The 22,507-nt window shown below is 43.4% G+C and overlaps 1 protein-coding gene across 4 annotated transcripts in view; it reads left to right on the top strand.

Annotated features, from left to right (window-relative positions):
* Positions 1 to 22,507, top strand: part of KDM6A (lysine demethylase 6A) — a 179,646-nt gene that overhangs the window by 32,745 nt on the left and 124,394 nt on the right. For all 4 annotated transcript variants that reach the window (XM_066618813.1, XM_066618809.1, XM_066618811.1 and 1 more), the window contains exon 3: positions 15,128 to 15,236. In XM_066618813.1, the coding sequence (XP_066474910.1) occupies positions 15,128 to 15,236 (109 nt within the window). The remainder of the gene's footprint in view (positions 1 to 15,127; positions 15,237 to 22,507) is intronic.

Genomic DNA, 22,507 nt, shown 5'->3' with positions numbered 1-22,507 from the left:
TAAACCAAAGACAAAGGGAGAAAGGTAGAGTAGATTTTGTTTTTAAAAAATAAGGTGTATAGTTCCAGTGGAGAATGTCTTTCCTGTTCACTTTGGTCAGCATCTGTGACTCCAAAAAACCCATAAATGTGTATGTGCCCCCCCCCCATTGCAGCCATGATGTTACCATCTTCTGAACCTCTCCAGTGATTATGAAGCAGGCAAGTTCTCTGGCAAGTCAGAATTCATTGAAGTTTTTCCCCTTAAGCCTCTTATCACCAAGGAGATGCATTGCTTGCAGTCATAGCTTATGCCTGCCTTGCACCTCCATGAAAAAGAACTTTAGTAATGATTTTGGCTGTAGCAGAATGCCATGGTAGAAAGAGCAGGCTGGACAACTGGTAGCAAGAGAGTGATTCTTCTGCATACCCCTGGATCTCTACATGGCAAACATTATGAATACCTCTTGCATTTTACCCATCATTTGCAAGATGTTGGGAGTCGTTTTGCTGGTGAATGACTTGCTGCAATTGTGGGTAGAGAGAATGGAAGAAGCAGTGAGTGATCATGAACTGCTGTAAGATGTGCCCAACACAAAAGAAAACAGCTGCATAGATTAGTCTTTATTGTCATGGTTTTTCCAATATGTAATATATTTTTCAGGGAAAACCGTCTGTTTACTGTTTAATAAGAACTGCTTGAAAAATCTTCATAGCTGTAACCAATACAAGAAAATTCAATGGAATATACACCTCTAAGCCCCTGACAGTGATGGCCATTGTCTGGAAGACAAAGAAGATCTGAAGGGCTATCAGCAAGTGCATCTAGGACAACTCCCTGTGCTTCCCAATCAATTCTTCCTTCCTTCATACTCCAACCTTATGTTAGCTTAGGGGTTCCCAAACCTTTTCAATTCGTGGTTCCCTTGACCTACTGGGCCATTTGCCACAACTCTCCATTAGGGCTACAATCCTATTCATTGTATAGAGTGGTGGATTTTTCATGAGGATTCCATAGCTCCCTTAGCTGGTTTCTGTGGCTTCCTGGGGTACCACGGCTCACAGTTGAGGAACCACTGTGTTACCTTGTTAGGTTTGTACTTGAACAAGTATTCTATTTCGTTAATTTTCAGCTGAAGCATTTAAATACACGCTGAGGCTTTGCGAAGTGAAATAGAGGGCACTTAGGTAGAGAGATGGAAAAAATCTCTGGAAGTACTGGAAAAAGATCAAGAGGAAGACCAAATAAAAGATGACTTCACATCCTAGAGCAGTGGTTCTCCAACTGTTTAGTCCAGGACCCACTTTTAGAATGATTGTTGGGTCCCACCGGAAGTGATGTCACTAACCTGAAATGATGTCATGGCCAGAAGTGACGTCATAAAGCAGGAAAAAATTTTAACAATCATAGGCTGGAACCCTACCCACACTTAACCAGGAGTAAGCACCATTGACTATCATTGTTAAAAGCATATACATTTTAGCCTGTTAAAAATACAGATCTCCCCAAATGCAGTCACATACCATGTTGGCATCAAGTCTAATATAATAAAAATAAAATACTGAAATGAATGGGGACCCACCTGAACGTGGCTTGCAACCAACCTAGTGGGTTCCAACCCACAGTTTGAGAAACAATGTCCTAGAGGATTTGGAATATGCAAAATGTGGTGTACCAGCTGCCACACAACTTTGTCAACTTCGCACGGATTGGCTTAATATCATAAAGCAGTGTTTCTCAAACTGTGGGTTGGGACCCGCTAGGAGGGTCGTGAGCCAATTTCATGATGGGGGGGGTCCCCATTCATTTCAATATTTTATTTTTAATATATTAGACTTGATGCTGTCATTGTTTATGACTGCATTTTGGGATATGTTACAGATCTGTACTTTGAAAGGCTACTGTATATATGCCTTTAACAATGAGTCAATGGGACTTATTCCTGGGTAACTGTGGGTAGGATTGCAACCTGGGATTCTTATAAATTTTCCTGCTTGATGATGTTACTTCCAGTCACGACATCACTTCTAGTGGGTCCTGACAGATTCTCATTTTTAAAAGTGGGTCCCGGTGCTAAAAGTGTGAGAATCACTGTCATAGATGACACTGCTACGTTGTTTCAACAGGAACTTGTTTTATAATATGATCATCCACAATACGTGGGGAGGGAGAAGAGAGAGAGAGAGAGAAAGATGCAGGGGTGGAACTGAAAGGAGATTGTAAGAGCAGAATGTTGTCAGTGATGTAATTTCTGTCCCAAAACATATGTTTCTTTGAGGAGGTGAAATGGAAGGGGAAAAGGTAATGGGCACTTTTGGAGATTAGAGACAGTTTCTCAACATTTGTCCACTTTGCATGGTCCACCTATTGAAAGTACCTATTGAAAGTACCACCGGAATTAACTGGTGATGATGCCATCACCTGTTACTTCTGGCTTAGGAAACTAGATGCAATTCAACAAAGAGCGCAGTCCTGCCCTTCACTTGGGCCAGCACATACCCCTTGTGCTGGTCCAGGAGGGTTGCAAACATGCCATAAGGCATGTTTATGCCTCCTTGGGTGTAAGCTAGGCACACAGAGGTACGCCGGCCTGCGGAGGCTGACACAAGCCTCCGTGCCAGCTTCCTCGGCGAGCCTTGGCTCTGGGGTGGGCAGAGAGGAGGCAGGAGTGAGGCGTTCCTGGGCAGTGGGTGGCCCCGGAGGTGGACGTGTGGGATGCAGGAGGCGGGGCTGGGATCCAACACTTATGCTGGGTCTGAAACCCAGTTCTTGGGGAGTTCGGAGTGACTTCAAGCTGCTCGGCTGTCCTTGGACTTGTGCCGCCTCAGGAGGTGATGCAAATCCAAGGAGACCCATAGGGGCAGAGGCGCCTTACTCAGAAGTAAGGGGAAAAGATTCCCCTTGCCTCTGGCTGAGCCACTTTAGGCCCCATCCTGTGCTGGATGCAGCGCAAACCTCTTGGCTTGCCTGTTCTAGCGCAGGGTAGGATTCCGCCCTAACACTGGTGAGAGGTTCAGGGAAGATAGGAGAACTTTTCTGAGTGCGCGGAAAGCACACACTGGACCTCTACCCACCAAGCTGAGCCTCTTGTTGCTGGTCTCACTGCCAGGCAATGGGGATCTGGGGGGTCCCATGTGTACCACCACATACCACCTCAAGTACTATCAATGGTATGAGCACCACTAGTTGTGAAATGCTGCTATAGAGCATTTTAAAACATAAGCACATGGGTGAATTACTCAAGATTTATGTAGTTATGTGAAACTTTTGCCTATAGACATCAAACACATGGGCTCTGAGTGAGTTACTATAGCCCAGAGGTTCTCAAACTGGGGTGTCACAAATTGACAACCTAAGAAACCCTGTTTCTGCCCTCTTAAGGGGTGGAGTGATGTTATCCCTAGGATCATGTTGCTGCCGGGGACAAAGGAGGGGTTTACTTATAGGTAGCAACACCTGCCTCCAGGGGGTGCATGGAGCCCCTTGGACACCTCCACAGAGCTCTGCAAACCTCAGAATTTTGAAAAAAGTGTTCATGACCCATTTCACGGTTCATGATAGCAAACCTGAAGTGGGTCATGATCGCTTTTATTTTTTAGAATTCTGAGGCTTGTGGAGCCCTGCAGAGGCATCCGCATGACTCCCTGCACCCCCAGGAGGCAATGCTGTTACCTGTAATTAAACTCCCCTTTGTCCCCAGCAACGGTACAATCTTGGGGAATGTGATGAGTTCTTTGCTCCTCCCCTGCCAACCTCTCCCGTTCCCAAACTCCTGGAGTTTGGGAACCGCTGGTATAGCCTCATCCTATGTGTCTTTCTGGTGGTGAGCTCTAGAAAGTTATTCTGTGTTGTACTGGATTACTTATGTTGGGCTGTTTTCAGCTTAGTGTCTGAGAACTCAATTGAAATGTATGGTATTGGTAGAGCCTCTTTATAGAGAAAGATACAAGTGTTGCAACCTGTCTTCTCTTGGATGTTGCAGACACTAAGTAGAATAACTTAGTGATAAAGGAAATATACTTTTCGTTTATATATTCAAGCCCTTAGCCCTGGCATTGAAAATTGATTATGGGGCGAAGACTTTGTGAAACCTGGGACAAATTCGCTAGGAGCACTTTTTGTATATGCACTTATGAGCATTACAAAGGTGATGAGAAAGATTGCTCCCTAAATTTTTGGAGAGGAAATCTTCCTATCTGAGCAGATAGGTGTTCATCAAACTGGGTAGACATTTGGTGTTCTTGTTTTCAACGTGGAATCCTGATAAGTAGTGTTCGTGCAGGCTTGAAGAACTTGAGAGAATGACCAGTAAAGAAAGGTTAATTTGCTCTGGAAAATTAGTGCCAATTCAGAGTAGACTTGCTTTAGCAAGGTTGTGAAATCCAGAGTGGGTGGGGTACTGTGTGTAGATGAGCTACATTGAGCAACACAAGAAATGGGAGTCATCCAGTGGAAGTTTTTGGAACTGCTGAGTTGGCTGAATATTTGCAATGGTGCAGCAATATGCCATCCTGTATAACTGAGATGTGGTGGGGATGGAGAGGATTCTGTGCAGAAGAGTAAATAATTTTAGGTTAACTTTTGGGTGGCAGGTAGAGGAACTTTAAGAGACACTCATGAGGGGAACACTCTAGGGCAAGGGTGTCCAAAGTTTTTGGCAGGAGGGCCACATCATCTCTCTGACACTGTGTCAGGGGCCGGGGGAAAAAAGAATTAATTTACATTTAAAATTTGAATAAATTTACATACGTTTACATAAATGTATATATTAAAGATGAACTTATATGAATGAATGAAGGTCTTGCAATAGCTCAAGGCCTATAAAAGGCCTGGCACAAAGCAAGTCTGGCCTTTCCTTTGCTGTCGCTACTGCATCACAGATGTGAAACAGCAAGCAGTGGAGGGAGCCGTCATCCCACAGCTCATGCAAGAGGTCAAACAGTTACCCTCATGCTGAGAGCAATGGTGTCAGGCCAGTGTGGGCTCCAGCAAATCTCCGGTGGGCCAGAGGCTCATTGAAGACTGGGGGCTCCCTGAGGGCCGCATTGGGAGACCTCAAGGGCTGCAAGTGGCACCAGGGCCGGGGTTTGGGCACCCCAGCTCCAGGGCAACCATTTTCAACCTTTCTCAGCTCACGGCACACTGACAAGGCACTAAAATTGTCAAGGCACACTACCAGTTTTTTACTTACATTAAATTACTACATTACAGTTAATCTTGAATTAATAAAATTAATACAGTTAAATCATTACGTGACAAAAAATTGACAAGAAGCATGGAGAGGGAAGTATATGTGGTTTCTGAAAAGGAGGAAAAATCCTATGTTCAAATTCTTATCAAAAGTACCAGAAAGTGTTGACAAGGACAGGGCAGGTTGATCACATAGTGGGTGAGGGGCAGTGAGGAGACATGATTGAAACAAGTGCAGGATTAAACTGGGGGTGGGAGAGAGAGAGAGAGAGAGAGAATGTGACACAGTGATTCTGTATCTTTGGAAGGTGTGGACAAGTGAGGGGAGGGACAGTAAGAGAGTTGCTAACTGTGATTGTGAGATTTGGGGGGGGGGGAATATGCCTGGGGAAGGGGGTGGGGTGGGGGAGAAGAGGAGAGAAATGCCAGTTGCCTGCTTGTGTATTTGAGAAAAAAGAGAGTGCAACCAAAAGCCCAATCCTATGCATGCCTGCTCTGAAGAAAGCCCCATTATAGTCAATGGGCTTACTTCTAGGTGAGTGTGGATGGGCTAACACCCCCAGAGCCCACTCCTATGCGTGCCTGCTCAGAAGTAAGCCCCATTATAATCAATGGGGCTTACTCCCAGGAAAATATGGATGGGATAGCACCCCCTGAGCCAATCCTATGCATGCCTGCTCAGAAGAAAACCCCATTATAGTAAATGGGGCTTACTCCCAGGTAAGTGTGGATAGGATTGTGGCCCAGCGCCCTTCCTCTAAAAGCCCCAAAGTGCAGGGAGGGTCGCTTTGGGGAATTGCAGGCAAAATGGCAAGTAAAAGGGACTTTCAGGAACCCTTTTCAGCCAACCAGTCCTTAGGTTGTGGGCATCAGCAGACTGCCTCGCTGTGTACCTACTTGCAGCTTCTGACTCTCTCTTCTCACTCATTCTGCAGCTCCCACCTCCTGGCTTCTCTGGTTGGGCAATCAGCATGCAGGCAGTAAGCAACTGCCTTCGTGCCCAACCCTATGCATGTCTACTCAGAAGTAAGCCCCATAGTAGCCAGTGGGGCTTACTCCCAGGAAAGTGTTGATCAGGTTGCAGCCTGAGTCTTGCTCAGTAGCAGGAGCAAGCTCCAAGCAGACTCTTCAGCTGCTGCCTGGGATGCAAAGCAGCCGACCAGCCCTTTCCCTGGCTGTTCCCTTGCTTGATCTCCCTGCTGCAGGAGGCTCAAAGCAGCCGCTTCTCCTGCACACAGGCGCGTAGCTGCTGCCCTCCTCATCTGATCCCACAGCACACCTGAGGCAGCCTCGTGGCACACCAGTGTGCCGCATCACAGCAGTTGTAAACCACTGCTCCAGGGTCTTTAGCTTAAGCAGTCAATGCTGTATTGTGCAGGCTGTAATGTTGAGAATTACCTGAAGGTTCATTGGCTAGCCTGTTCCCTTAATGTAGCTGGCCAATAATAATGTGGCAATACACGTACAGGTTCGAGCTTGGTATCTGTGGGGGATCTGTTATGGCCCCCCCCGGTGGATACCAGAAGCTGCGGAGAATTAAATCTGTGGGTTGCAGACCAACAGGGCCTCTGAACACCAGTGGAAACTTTGTGAAAGCCATAAGTGCCAATGCATCTGGGGGGTGACTTTCTGAGGCCTGTAGAGGCCACGTGAAGCCCCTGTGGGTCTTGGAAAGTCTCCCAGATGTGACCAGAGTGAGGTCATGCAAGTTAGAACTATTTATGATAGAAACCTGGAATTCCAGAAGGTGGTGGACTTCATTGAAACTTCTTGTTGCAGCATAGTAGCACAGCTTTGCATGGCAAACTAAACTGTGGTTTGACTTCTAAACTGTGGCAACAAACCATATTTTGTTGTAGTGTTTGGACTGGACCAGTCACTGTTTGTGGCAGATCCTGCTGATTTATTCCAAGTCCTAAAAGGTAATCTGATTAAGTCACCAAGAGGAAAATGCAAATGCATTGCCTTACAAAGGTAGAAATTTGTTGCATTAAACACAACACATACTCTCTAGTACTCTCTCGTTGCATAGTTTGAATTCACAAAATGTTCAATGGGGTACTTAAATTGATTTTCAGTGTTATGTAGGTTCAAAACTTCAAAGAAGATTGAAAGCGTTCCGTTTCATCAAGATAAAATATGCTCAAAACCTAACTTTGGCTTACAGTTGTTGTTGTTTATTGTCCCAAAGCTTTTCTGTGGATCTCATGCACTCTTAAGTGATCTAGAATCAAGGTCAACAATGTTGCAGACAACTTAGTAGATGATACTAAACTTGGGCTTGACAAATCCCAGATGTCAGGTTGCTAGTGGTCCTGGCACAGGAGTGTCAAACTTGTTTCATATAGAGAACTGAATAGCATTCATGGAAGTGATGTCATTAAGTAGCAACTGAGGTCATGCAGGGGATGGACAGAGTGGATAGGGAGATGCTCTTTACACTCTCACATAATACCAGAACCAGGGGACATCCACTAAAATTGAGTGTTGGGCGGGTTAGGACAGACAAAAGAAAATATTTCTTTACTCAGCGTGTGGTCGGTCTGTGGAACTCCTTGCCACAGGATGTGGTGCTGGCGTCTAGCCTAGACGCCTTTAAAAGGGGATTGGACAAGTTTCTGGAGGAAAAATCCATTATGGGGTACAAGCCATGATGTGTATGCGCAACCTCCTGATTTTAGAAATGGGTTAAGTCAGAATGTCAGATGTAGGGGAGGGCACCAGGATGAGGTCTGTTGTTATCTGGTGTGCTCCCTGGGGCATTTGGTGGGCCTCTGTGAGATACAGGAAGCTGGACTAGATGGGTCTATGACCTGATCCAGTGGGGCTGTTCTTATGTTCTTATGTTCTTTTTGTGCCATCTCAAAGGATATTGTGGGAGAAGGTACAAAGATAGGCTACTAGAATGATGAAGAGCTTTTTAGTTTGGGGAAAAAAGGTGGAGTTGGGAACTAAGGCTTGGGAAGAAGAGAGTTGTTTATGAAACATAGTATGCACTTGAAGAACCTCAAAGTCACTGCATAGTAATATCCCTGTTAATACCATCCAGAAAGACACAACAACTTAAGGAAGTTTAGTGAGGGTAAGGTCTCATTTCCAACTTCAGTCCTTGGCATGACAGGTAGAGCTGGTATTTCTGGTAACAGACCGTGTTAGATTGTAAGGCTGCAATGCTATACATACACACTTGAATAGGAGTAAGTCTCATTGAACACAGTGGGACTTACTTCTGAATAGCCATGCATAGGATTGTGCTGTAAATCTAGGTTTTCAGAGGGTTTGTTTTTAGCAAACTACCTAGCATTTACTAGATGAAAGGTATTTTTAGTCTGTATCATTCACTCCCTAATCCACACAGGTGTAGATTAAAGCATGTAAGTAGTAGCGCCAAATGATCATGAAATATTATATGACAATTCTATGTAAAGGTTAAATGCATACAAGATAAGTACACTGCCAAATCACAACAGCAGTATTAACTGGTTACAAAATCTTTCTAGAGTTGCCAAATTTTATTAACCTGTAACATGACAGGGTTAAGGATATGACGCAGAAAGCATGCCATTACATGGGATGCTTGAAATCATACATTTCTAGCTGAATTCCTCCAAACATTGAGTTCTTCAAGGGATGGGTTGTATTACTGTTCTGTGTTTCTTAAGCTCCTGCAAGTTGCAGGCATTACTAGAAATAATAATGTCTTCTAATAAGCGTATTCTTCATATCAGAGTGTACATGTTGCAATAGGAGTAGGGACCATTCATGGAGTTCTATTAATGTTACTTTAAAAAACTGTCTGCATACAGATTACATAGTTCTTTATCATGCCTAATAAACGTGTAAACATGCCACTTGCTTTCAGTAGTTGTGATGCATGAGCAGTACTGCCTAGTGGTTAGACTGTCCCATTACTCATTTTAAGATTATAGTGGTCATATACTGCTTGGGTTGTTAACTGTTCTACACAATCTGGAAAATAAGTCAGTTTGGTTGTGGGTTGTCGGTGCATCACAGGGGACAGCAGACAGTGAGGGGGAAGTTTTATTTATGGGGTGGTGGTGTAAAAACATTTTCTGCTTTTTAACCAAAAAATTATCCACAGCTGTTTATATGTAAGACATAGTTTATACTTATTCACAGGTGGTATATGAAACTTTCTTTTGGCCATTGTTAAAACATAAAACCTTGAGAGCTGAAAAATTATCTGGGTTCTTAATAATTGGAGCAGCTACTAAATCCAAAGCAAATTTGTTGCACCCTGCAGTACGCTATTCGCGATAGCCTATTTCTAAGCAGGGTATAAACCTCTTTGAGTTTTAGAAAAGTGGTATAAAAATCCTTTAAATAAATAAATAAGCAAACCCTTCAAAAGAACATAACCAAGCCAGTGAATGGGCAATAAAATTAGAGGTGAGATTAAGCATAGATGCAGAGAATGCAAGTATATCTTGTATGCTGATGAAATCTGAATTGGCTGCATGACTCAAAGATATATACCTGTGTCAGAATATCCTCTGGTGGCAACCAGAGCACAGCTCCTGTTGCCTCTAAAGGATCCAGGTTGGACCAATCATGCGTGTTCAGTACCCACGGATAGTCAAATTCATGGGTCCCAAATCTACGGATAAAGAAGCCCAACTGTATATGCATATCTAGCCCATAGCTGAATTCAGGGATGTGCCAGTCCACTGCGGCTAGTCTCAAGTTTAGCCCTGCCCCTCGTTCCCTTTTACTCGACTTATGCTCAAGTCTTAATGGGCGGCCATGGTGACTTGCCCAGAGCGTTTTGGGACTCTGGCTCGAGTCAGAATCTTTTCAGCAGACAAGTTGGGTGCAGCTTGATGGAAAAAACAAAGCTGCTGGTAGGGTATGTGTGTGTGTTGAAGTTCTCATTTAATATGCCCCGAATGTCCCCATCCCATCTGTGAACAAAAACTCTGCTGTTCATTGAATGAGGGCATCAGTGCAGAAAGCACCGATCCAATCGGTTCCTGATGAACTCCAGCCATGAACCCCCTTTCACATCTTGACTCCTGATTTTGCTGGATGGACCTATAGAGGGGGAGGAGAAGGAAGCATCTCAGCTCGCAAGGTGGGAGGGGACAGGCAGCACGAGTGATGCGACAGACGCAGCAGGTGGGCTTCATAAACAAAACGTAAGCCTCCCTTCCACCCCTGCCCCCTGGAGCTAACTTACCCTCATCTCTCCAAGTCTCTTGCTCACAGTGGTTTGAATGCAGCTTCTGGATCGCCCACAAGGTCCTTTGGTAGCTGCGAGAAAAGTAAGCAAGTACACACGCGCACACAGAGAGAAGCAGAGTGGCGTCTCCACTTGTTCCCAAGAAAAACTTCTGGTTTCAAAATGAACATAACTCAAGACCACATGAGTCACCAGAAGTGCATGTTTGGTGACTCGAGTCCAAGTCACCCATCCCCGGTTGAATTCTTCACTGTGACCTACAGCACAGGTTCTCAAACTGTGGGTCATGACCTCTATCAGGTCACAAGCAAGGAGTTAGAAGGAGGTTGCAAACAGTGAGGAACTCAGAGCATTCTGAACCTGATCAGACTCCCTGCCCCCATTTGGAGGCATGAGGAGGAAAAGCAACTTGCAGCAGCAGCATCAGGCTCTCCATGTTGTACTGTAGCACACGGCTTGGCTGAGAGTTCTGGCCTTAGAGGAATAAGAGCTCTTTTCTGCATCTGGATCTGGCAACCCTATGTCTGTTAAGCAGCTGCTATCCTTTTCTTGGCAGGAGGGCTGAAACGAACATGTAGGTCTAGTACCTATTACTGGAGACTACTTTGTATTATTAGTCATTTAATATGCAAAGATAAGCATACTTACTCATACTAGCCCATCTAATCCTAATGAAATCAATAGCTGTAATATGAGGGGAGTGTAAATTTATAATATTTGAGGGTTGTAGTAACTTAAAGTTTGAGAGCTCCTGACCTAGTTACTTAACTTTAAATGGCATTATGGATGAGCTTTGTAGTGTGTTGGCCAATTCCAGAAAGTCTTCCAATATTTTTTATAAAAAGTGAAAGCCATGCCCCACTGATTCATCAATTTGTCTCCTATTTCCTGTTCTTCTAGAAAGCCAAAATTTGGCATGGATCACTAACAAAAACTAGGTTGCGAGGCAGATTGTGTTTTACATAGAAGGTGGTAAAACCACCCTTGTGGCTTTTGGTTGGTATGGTGATAAACATAAATCAGACAGTGAACTTACCCTGTTGAATGCCTCAACAAATTGAAATCTCTTGCAATGCTAACCCACCATCTTACTTAAAAGTTGGTACACCTGTAATGTTATGCAATTTGAATCCACTGAAATATTGTCATGACCTAAAGCATCAAATCAAGGTTGTTAGGCGCATTGTCATCAAGGCTGCATCTTTTACAGGATATGCAGAAGGTGTACTTATTCCAAGCATCCCAATCATTCCATCAGACTACCCAACCTTTCAATCTAAAAAAAAAAACTTTAATTCCCTTGAGAATACGCTCCACAGTGACTATCAGCAAGTCCCAGGGACAATCCCTAAAACAGGTTGGTTTTGATGTAAGATTGCTTGTCTCACGGGCAATTTTATGTAGCATGTTCAAGGGTAAGTAATATACTAGTATATTGAGTAGTATATACTCAACAGAGTAATATTTGGTGATATTTGTGCTGGAGGGTAAATCTGCAAAAATACTATACCAAGAATCACTAATCACTTTAAATGTTAGAGTTTCAGCAAGGTAGAAACACTTTTTCAATCCATTCGAAGGACAGATATTTCAGCTAGTAATGTATAAATGGTTCAGAAAATAAGCATCTTAATGTCAGGTTTAACTTCTTCAAGAATCCATATAAGACACTTATCATTACTGAACTCTTATGTCTTCACCAGTTTTCTCATCCCCTTGTGAAAGCGTTCTTGAAAAGGACTTAGGGCGCAATCCTAACCCACCTTCCAGCACTGACATAAGGGTAACGCAATTTCAAGGTAAGGGAACAAACATTGCCATGCCTTGAGGAGGCCTCTGTGACTGCCCCCCAACTGTAGGATGCAGCACATGCCCCACTGGCACAGCTATGCCAGTACTGGAAAGCTGGTTAGGATTGCGCCCTAAAATATTTATCCATCAACAATTATCCTAGTTACATCTTTTGTCATCTTGTTGGTTCATTCATGAGGAAAGCATGCTGAAGTAATGGTTTCATCACATATTTGTATTGATTTATCTAACATCATTTGTGTGCGTGAAATGTCTCATGGAATGAGAAAGACAAGTGTTTTGAGAGTAGACGTCACCTTCCTCCAAGAGGTTATCTCAAGCTTCCATGTTTCTAAGATTTGGTTCTACCTACTTTCTTTCCTAAGCCTCATTATGGCAGGGAGAGAGCCCTTCACGCAACAGACAGAGCTTGGAATATGCATCAAAAATCTAATTGTAAATTACAATTCAATGTAAAGTGTAAGATATGCATTAGGCAAAATATTGCTGCTGTTGAAGCAGCAGCCCTTATAACTGGAAGTTCTGCTCAATGAAGAAATCTAGTTTGATTACTGGGAGCCTTGGCTATAGTGTATTTAGGTGCAGTTACAAATGAGGACTGATAAAGCTCACTTTTGTTAATTTATACTGAATTATATAATTTCACTTCAAATGAAAAATCTTTTGTGCCATTTCTTGTGTTAAACAGTTTTAAACTTATACAAAGTTGGATGTTAAGCAACAAAATTACAATATAAGTTATGTCACTTGAAAACAAGTGTTCTGTTCAGTGCCCATGAAGAACAGGCAGGTGGCAGAATAACTCAAATGATTTTATATTTTTGACTGAAACACTTTCTCTTCAGTCATTGCTGTTTGCTTCCTTTCTCTTCTCTAGTTATCATGCACACTACAAGGCAGCTGATTCTGGTCATTTTGCCAACTGGCGTTCTTCAAGCATCGCTTTCCTCTTTAAACAAAGGGAAGGAAATGAACTGTCTTCTGGACCACTCTTCCTTTTTATTGCTAGATTCTTTTCATTGTGAAAGCAACAGTCATACAGGCTAGATTCAATTGAGTGCTCTGTAAAATGCAGGCTATATGCAGCCTCCTAGTAACTGGAAATAAAACCTTGAAGTCTTTTCTCTTCCCAACATGAAAATTTAGTGCTTTTGCCTCTCTGATCTTATAGGACTATCTGTATGCTGTGTTAACACAATTCATATTTAGTGCTCAAAATAAATGTAACAGAATAGCATATTTACTCCAAGATACATATCTTTAAAAAAAACACCAAAAACTTGTGTACCTACAAACCTATACAGGTGGAGCCTCATTATTCACGAGGGTTCTGTTCCTGGACCCCATGCGAATACCAAAGTTCGTGTGGAACCAAGTCATGCGAAATTTGGGCTCCACCTACCTCCGAACACGACCGGAGTCTTTCTCCGATTGCGCCCGGCACTGTTCTGAGGCCTGTGGACACCATGCGCAGCCTTCACAGGCCTCAAAATGGCCTCTGGGCGTCCTAAAAGGGCACTTCTGGTTTTTGGCCGAAAACCAGAAGTGCCCTTCTAGGACCTCTGGAGGCCATTTTGAGGCCGGTGGAGGCTGCTTGCAGCCTATGCAGGCCTCAGAAAGGCCTCTTCTTTTCTGGGGAATGGTAGTGGGAATGCTATTTAAGGAAGGATCAAGCAGACATCTAATTAATATGGGCAATTTGGGAAGAAGGAAGAGGCAGAAGGTTAGGGGGAATCGCAGAAAATGTCCATAGTACACTGAAGTCCTGCTTCCTGACCACTGGATGTGGCTTTTCCTCCACTTTCTGGTTTTATGGGCACTTCTCACTAACAGTATTTTCAAAGCCCTCCCTCTCACCAACAACCAAGAAGTTTAAAATGCTTTTTGTCTCTGAAATAGAAGAGAATTTCAGACTTAGTGCTGGGGAAAATAGGACAACCTTTCCTCAGCCTCCTGTCATAGACTGGGCTTTATGCTTCAACTGGAGTTTTGGCAATTTGTTTCAACCTGCTTTCCAGTGAGTGTTCATGACCCCTCTCTCCCCTTTCAGGCTGGCAGCATCACCAAACCGCTACTATAGTGGTTCTCACACATTTAGCATGGGGACCCGCTTTTTAGAATATGAATCTGGTTGGGACCCACCAGAAGTGATGTCATGACCGGAAGTGACATCATCAAGCAGGGAAATTTTTAACAGTCCTAGGCTGCAATCCTACCTACACTTACCCAGGAGTAAGTCCCATTTACTATCATTGTTAAAAGCATATGAATAGTAGCCTGTTAGAAGTATAGGTCTGTAACATTTCCCCAAATGCCACATACTATGGTAGCATCAAGTCTAATATATTAAAAATAAAATACTGAAATGAATGGGGACCCATCTGAAATTGGCTCGTGACCCACCTAGTGGGTCCTGACCCACAGTTTGAGAAACACTGCACTACCATCATAGCTGAGCAGATGAGGATGCATCTTAAATGGATAGACTTCAAACTAGTTCATGACTTTTCATAATGATGGAATGCATACTATTCCATTGTAACATTGTGTGTTGTGCTTCAGGCTGAGTTCCCTTTGTTACAACATAGCTTTTTAAACAAGTAACAATTCAGCTCTTTAGTTATGTCTGACTGAGCTTCTCCAAAGTATCATGTTGCTATTTAATACTTGTTACTGTATGTACTTAACATCATTGCATTGTAAGAATGGACAAATCAGAAGAATCCCAATTTCAAATGAAAATACATACCATTGTATGAATTGAATACCACAATAAAACACTACCATGTTCATTTAATAAGAAAAAAGTGATAGTACATAGGATTATAAATATTTTTTTGCTTGTGTATGCCAAATTCAGCCTCCATTTATGCCCTTATAAATACATGTGCCTGTAAAATACATTTAATATACTATATTTATAAAGCTTGTCCTCCTTTTTTTCAGGCTGTTGGCTGCTATGAATCGCTAATTTTGAAAGCAGAAGGAAAAGTTGAATCTGATTTCTTTTGCCAGTTAGGTCACTTCAACCTCTTATTGGAGGATTATCCAAAAGGTAAGTCCAATTCTGTCTGTCTCTCTAGACTGCAGACTTCAGATTTCTGTCCAGTGTACCTGTGAAATTATTCATTTTGAATTATGAATCTGATGTTGAGTAGACATCAAAAAGTATTGTATGCCTGTTTCTACTTTTAAGTCACTGCATATGTGCAACAGTGTTTAAAACTTCTCCAAAACTTTTTTTGGTTCTGCCTTCATGACTTTTTTTTTAGTAAAGTGTGCTGTTGATGTAAGCCACATTATTGATCATACAAAGGGAATGGAGGGTTTGAATGGATGTAAGAAAATAGAGTTTCTGTGGAAAATGTTCAAGTCAGGAGGGGCAAAAATTGCAGGGAGGCTTTTAGGCTCTACCATCCTCCCAAAAATATTATTAGGAATACAGGATGAGACTCATTATTCACGTGGGTTCCATTCCAAGCACTCACTTGGATGGCAAAAAAGCACTATAGCAGATCAATTTAAAAAACAGTTTCTTTGCTCCAGTGGTTTAAAAACAGCCTTGCTGACCTTTGACTCTAAGATAAGAGTCATTAAGAAGACAATCCATCAATCAGTCCTCCAAGTGCTTCACTCAACCCCTCCCTTCACCAATGCAAAGCGATCACATTTATTTCACATGCTGGGTGGAAGGGAGGGGTCCACTGGAGAGAGAAGGATTGATGGATTGTCAGCCAGCTGCCCTCTCTCTCTTTCATTAAGGAGGCTGTTGTTAAAGTACTGCTCAGTTTTTTAAACTGATTTTAAAGGGGTGCATTCTTCTCTAGGGATCAGTATATTCCTTCTCATTTGCAGTGGCCATTCATGTTGAGTCAAATCTGTGTATTAAAAATCTGTGTATAAATAGGCTGGACCTGTATACTATTTTATAATAGGACCTGGAAGCCTCAACTTCTCATAATTAATCTTTTAAAAGATTAATTTCGGCAGTGTGAATTGATGTACGCGTAAAACCAGCAATTTAATTACGTTGCCAAGAAAAAAATGATTTAAACAACTGATCTTAAAGCAATTTTGCATTTTGGAATCAATTCGCTTCCTGAACAAGAGTGAATATTGGTTACTTTAATTATTAAACCACATTCATCTGCTATCAGAGGCTTTTGTTTGTAATTCTGAACCTCAGGTCATGGAACCCATATACATTCTATGTGGCACAGGCATATCTGCTTGAAGGCAAGTGGTGGGTGAAGAAGATGGGGGAATCATTAGTTAATGGATTTCTGGTTGGCTCTTTTTATGCTTCCCTTTCTAGACCAAACTAGACATTGGGGACAACTATATATTTTTTTAAAAGCTTATTTGCCCCATTAGCCTTTAATGTGGGCTGGTTCTATTTTTTATGCCAAAAGCAGTAAGGGAGGGAAGCAGGACCTGGTCTCACCCTTACTACACTGGTGCTTTTCAGCAGTTTTTCCAAACTGCAGCCAGGAAAGGGGGAAAAATGCTTGCAGCAGAACAGCAAATTAATGTGGAGGAGGGGGCAGGTTTCAGTTTTCTTCCTTGCACAGTACATGACTTGTACTTGCCCCACTTCTATTTTAGACAAGAGACAGTTGCCCATAACATGTGTGGCAGAGACCATACAGTCCAGCACACTTAAATGCCCAAAACATTCCAGAAAGTAGGGTGCTGATTGGGCAAAGCATGATTTGAAAGCTAAGTATTTCATAACTGTCCATAATTTACTATAGTGATAAACATAGTACATCATCTATTTCATATTTTTATTGCTTGCCTGGAAAGTGAAATATCTGTTCTCAATTTGTTTCTTTTACTGAGGAATGTAGGATTTAATTCAAGGTCTTTCATGGAAGATCATGACTTTAGCTCTAAAAAGTGTGGAATCTAGCATAGTTAGGATTTCATTTTAAACCATTATTTTAAAATGACAATACCGTAGCAATTTTAAAAAATCTAGATGATATTGGATTCCTTTCATTTTTAAAGGTCTGTTTTTTTAAAGCACAGCTTTTATATTCAGCCTGAACTTAGGAAGTCTTGCAGACATTATTTAAATCCCCTTAAAGTGGTTTGTTCAGTTACAGACTTGATATAGTCTGTGGGTATTCCTGCTTTCCACTAGCCATCTCTTCTAGTACTGAACTTGGGTGGTCCTGGTGTCTTTCAGTTTGGCAATGGAATGTGATCACTGCAAAACAAGGTAGTGGTTTCTACGTACTCGGGAACTCCCCACCAATCCTGAGCGATATTGATTTATAAACTAAAAGGGGGAAAAAACAGACAGAAGCTCAAAATCAAAATTGCCAAAAAGGACCTATGTTTAGTTGCTTCCAGGACTTATGGACTGTTGAAGGTGTCATTTGAGAAAAGGAAAGAACTGGAAAAGGTGCAACAAAATGATTAGAGAGGCTGGAACATCTACCTTGTGAGGAAAAGTTATAACATTTGAAGCTTTTTGTCTTGCAAAAAAGCAATTAAGGGTGGATGTGATTGAGATGAATTATGCACGGTGTGGAGAGAGAGGTTTTTGTTCCTTTCTGGCAATACTAGAACCAGGGGAGATTTAGAATGGACAGCTTGCCACAACTTTATTCATTACCACAAGATGTGGCGATGGCCACTAGCTGGAGGGGAGGTTGGACAAATTGATGGAGGACAGGTTTATCAGTGGCTATTAGTTGTCATGGTTGTACATTGCTTCCAGAGTCAGTGATAGTATGCCTCTGATTATAAATAGCGGGGCAGTCATGAAAGAGATGTATGTCTTTCTCTACTACTTTTGGGCTTCTCTGATACAGTTGATGGGCCACTGTGGGAAACAAGATACTAGAGTAGATGGTCCTTGACTTCATCCGGCGTGATGTTTCTTATGTTATGAAAATGAGGTTGGCTGAGCAAATTGATCTGCTTGAGTCTCTGGTGGCTTGAAGTACTCTGGAGGATCCTTAGAGCAGTGGTTCCCAAACTGTGAGCTGTGGCTCCCTGGGCAGCTGTGGAAACCAGTCAGGGGAGCCATGGAATCCTCATGAAAAACCCACCATCTGATCCAATGTTTAGGATTGTAGACCTAACGGGCAGCTGCTGCCAGTGGCCCAGTAGTTCAAGGGGAGTCTCCAGCTGAAAAAGTTTGGGAACCACTGCCTTAGAGCAGGGGTGTCCAAGCATTTTGGCAGGAGGGCCACATAATCTCTCTGACACTGTGATGGGGGCCAGGAAAAAAGAATTAATTTACATTTAAATTTGAATAAATTTACATAATTGAATATTTTAGAGATGGAACTTATATGAATGAATGAAGGTCTTGCAGTAGCTCAAAGCCTTGCACAAAGCAAGGCCAGCCTTTCCTTCGCTGCCATTGCTGCATCACAGACGTGAAACAGCAAGTAGTGGAGGAAGCCCTAATCCCACAGCTCAGGTGAGAGGTCGAACAGTTGTCCTCACACTGAGAGCAATCAGGCCAGCATGGGCGTCAGACCAGCATGGGCTCCAGCAAGTCTCTGGAGGGCCAGAGGCTCATTGGAGACTAGGGGCTCCCCATGGGCCGGATTGGGAGCCCCCGAGGGCTACAAGTTGCCCCAGGGCCGGGGTTTGGGCACCCCTGTCTTAGAGGAATATGTCCTTTCAAGTTAAATTTCTTTCCATATACTGTGTGGGGACATTTTAGATAGGAGGAAAAAGACTCTCTTTGTCATTATCATTGTCTATAGATCGTCACCATTTATTGCAGTTTAGTGCTCAAGCCTGGGTTTGGCAGCTAACCCTTAGAACCCTTGAGCTCTGTGTACCACGGGAGGAAGGTTTCAGGAGAATGGGAAAGAGAAAAAGTCTGTCCCCTGTTCCCCCTCCCCCCCGTAATTCCTGGACAGTGCTTCAAGGCTTGTGTTCTTGACTAGAACCTTAAATAGGAGAGACTGGACTGGGGATGCATGCAACATTTTGTGGTGAGTCTTCCCTTGTCATGTGGAGTACAAAAACCATCCTTTGCATAAATATTAATTACCGTTAACCATAGTATATGATCAACAATTAACATAGCTAAAATTGTCCTTTTTATTTAGACTTGACATCGAAAGTCGCATACTGCAGATACTCAAGTTTAAGTCGATTTCACAGATATGTTGAGAGCAGGTTTTGAGCCAAAATCATCGAATGTTATATGAGCCTCAAACAAGTCGGGGGGAGAGGTGGGGTGTCTAAGCATAAGTTTAAAGTTTTATCTATAAACTATAGTTTTGTCTGATTTTTACCTGAGGTCAGATCCTGAAAAATTACCTACCAGTAAATGTTACATAAGAACTGTACAGTCTCTAATTTATTAAAAACACAATAAAAGATCATAAAATATATTTTTATTCACAACCTTTTTGTAAACACTATCAGCGTAAGTGTGCTGTAAACGACATACTAGTAGAACCATTAATCAAATCCTTCTTTAAGGTGCCTGATGTGTTAAACCAGAGGCTCTACATACAACTCCACAGTCAGGGAATTAGAGGACAGGTCCTCTCCTGGATTGAGAACTGGTTGGAGGCCAGGAAGCAGAGAGTGGGTGTCAATGGGCAATTTTCACAATGGAGAGAGGTGAAAAGCGGTGTGCCCCAAGGATCTGTCCTGGGACCGGTGCTTTTCAACCTCTTCATAAATGACCTGGAGACAGGGTTGAGCAGTGAAGTGGCTAAGTTTGCAGATGACACCAAACTTTTCCGAGTGGTGAAGACCAGAAGTGCTTGTGAGGAGCTCCAGAAGGATCTCTCCAGACTGGCAGAATGGGCAGCAAAATGGCAGATGCGCTTCAATGTCAGTAAGTGTAAAGTCATGCACATTGGGGCAAAAAATCAAAACTTTAGATATAGGCTGATGGGTTCTGAGCTGTCTGTGACAGATCAGGAGAGAGATCTTGGGGTGCTGGTGGACAGGTCGATGAAAGTGTCGACCCAATGTGCGGCAGCAGTGAAGAAGGCCAATTCTATGCTTGGGATCATTAGGAAGGGTATTGAGAACAAAACGGTTAGTATTATAATGCCGTTGTACAAATCTATGGTAAGGCCACACCTGGAGTATTGTGTCCAGTTCTGGTCGCCGCATCTCAAAAAAGACATAGTGGAAATGGAAAAGGTGCAAAAGAGAGCAACTAAGATGATTACGGGGCTGGGGCACCTTCCTTATGAGGAAAGGCTACGGCGTTTGGGCCTCTTCAGCCTAGAAAAGAGACGCTTGAGGGGGGACATGATTGAGACATACAAAATTATGCAGGGGATGGACAGAGTGGATAGGGAGATGCTCTTTACACTCTCACATAATACCAGAACCAGGGGACATCCACTAAAATTGAGTGTTGGGCGGGTTAGGACAGACAAAAGAAAATATTTCTTTACTCAGCGCGTGGTCGGTCTGTGGAACTCCTTGCCACAGGATGTGGTGCTGGCGTCTAGCCTAGACGCCTTTAAAAGGGGATTGGACGAGTTTCTGGAGGAAAAATCCATTATGGGGTACAAGCCATGATGTGTATGCGCAACCTCCTGATTTTAGGAATGGGTTAAGTCAGAATGCCAGATGTAGGGGAGAGCACCAGGATGAGGTCTCTTGTTATCTGGTGTGCTCCCTGGGGCATTTGGTGGGCCGCTGTGAGATACAGGAAGCTGGACTAGATGGGCCTATGGCCTGATCCAGTGGGGCTGTTCTTATGTTCTTATGTAACTTGTAGCACATACCCGGGAGTGTGCAATTCAATTCACAGCTCTGCTGAAAGGGCAGCCTGTGTGATAACTGAGCTTTCCCAACACCTTGGCAGTATCACCCTCCTTTATGCACCTACCCCTTCCCCAGTGGCGATCCTGGCCCTGGTCAGTTTCGGGGAAATGACTTCAAATTACTGCACTCCCCCATTGGCTGGGCTGTTACCTTGCCCACCAGTCGTGCCTGCTGTCTCCCATCTGGGAGGCCTTCAGCGGGCTTAGGGGGCCACATGCAACCGCCCTGGCCCCCAGAAGACCTTCTAACGGCATAAAAACATCACTTCCAGTTTCCCTAAGAAACTGGAAGTTCCTTTTTTCACTCCTCTAAAGGCCTTGCAGTCTTCTGAAGGTTGGGGAGGCCTTGTGTGCCCCCCGGCCCCCCTAAGGCCTCCAAATGGGAGGCAGTGGGAACAACCGTGAAGGTAGCGGCATGGCTGGAGGTGGAGCCTGGGGGTCACTTGACCCCCTGGATCCCCCAGGTACACCACTGCCCTTCCCCCATAGTTTCCTTGTTCCAGCAGAAGCAGCACTGCTGAACGGGCGATGCTGAGAGAGTCTCAATTATCACGTAGGACACATATATGCCCATGGGCCTTATGTGTAACACTCTGATATAGATTCCAAATCATTGTTTTTCTCTTTGCTGCATGTGCAAGGCCTATGCATGTCTATTCAGAAGTCAGTTCTATCCAGTGGTACTTATTCCCATGTAAGTGTGTTTAGGATGGTAGCCTTAGTATTACTGTATAAGGCTCTTGCAAGATCTATTGATTTAAATACATTTTGGTTTTAACACTGTACCTGGATGTGTTGCTTACTTTTTTTTGGCTGAGTCATTCTGTGTCAAATATCACACTTGGTGCACAATCCTAACCTAATCTGTAAAGCACTTTGCACCTCCTCAGGAGTCGGCTGGGCTGGTGCAGGGAGACATGCTGGCCTGCAGAGCATCCAGCCTCTGCACCAACTTAGGGGAAGGGAGGGTTGCATAGGCTGAGCTCGGCTGACACAGGGGTCTGGTGAGGGTGGGGAGGAAGCAGGAGGGAGGCGTTTCAGGGCGGGCGGTGGAGGGTGGTCCTGGGGTGGGCAGGTGGGGAGCAAGAGGCAGGGCTGGAACCCAGCTGTTATGCTGAATCCCAACCCTGTTCCCTGAGCAGCATGGAGAGGCTTCAAGTTGCTCTACTGTCCTCTGACTTATGCCACCTCCAGAGGTGGTGCAAGTGCAAGGAGATGCATTGGGTCTGTGGTGGCTTACCTGAGGGTAAGGGGAAGAGTTTCCCCTTGCTTCTGGTTGAGCCACTTCAGACCCTAGTCTTGCACTGGATACAGCGAAGACCTCCTGACCTGCCTGTTCCAGTGAAAGATAGGATTGCACTGTTAGTAATATTTTTCTACCTCACATTCTTAAATGTTCATAAACTTAATGATCCTATGTAGCTATTGAAGAAATGCATGTTTTTAAATTTTTAAACTTGCAGAGAAAAAGTATATTTAAGTCTAAATTTTCCAATTCCACTATTTTCTCTTGATCATATGTATGTGTTACTTCTCTTAACTTATGATCTCA

This window comes from Tiliqua scincoides, chromosome 3 (assembly GCF_035046505.1).
Source record: "Tiliqua scincoides isolate rTilSci1 chromosome 3, rTilSci1.hap2, whole genome shotgun sequence".
Taxonomy (NCBI): Eukaryota; Metazoa; Chordata; class Lepidosauria; order Squamata; family Scincidae; genus Tiliqua; species Tiliqua scincoides.
The sequence above is the reverse complement of the archived record's forward strand: the minus strand, read 5'-3'. Positions and strand labels throughout refer to the sequence as shown.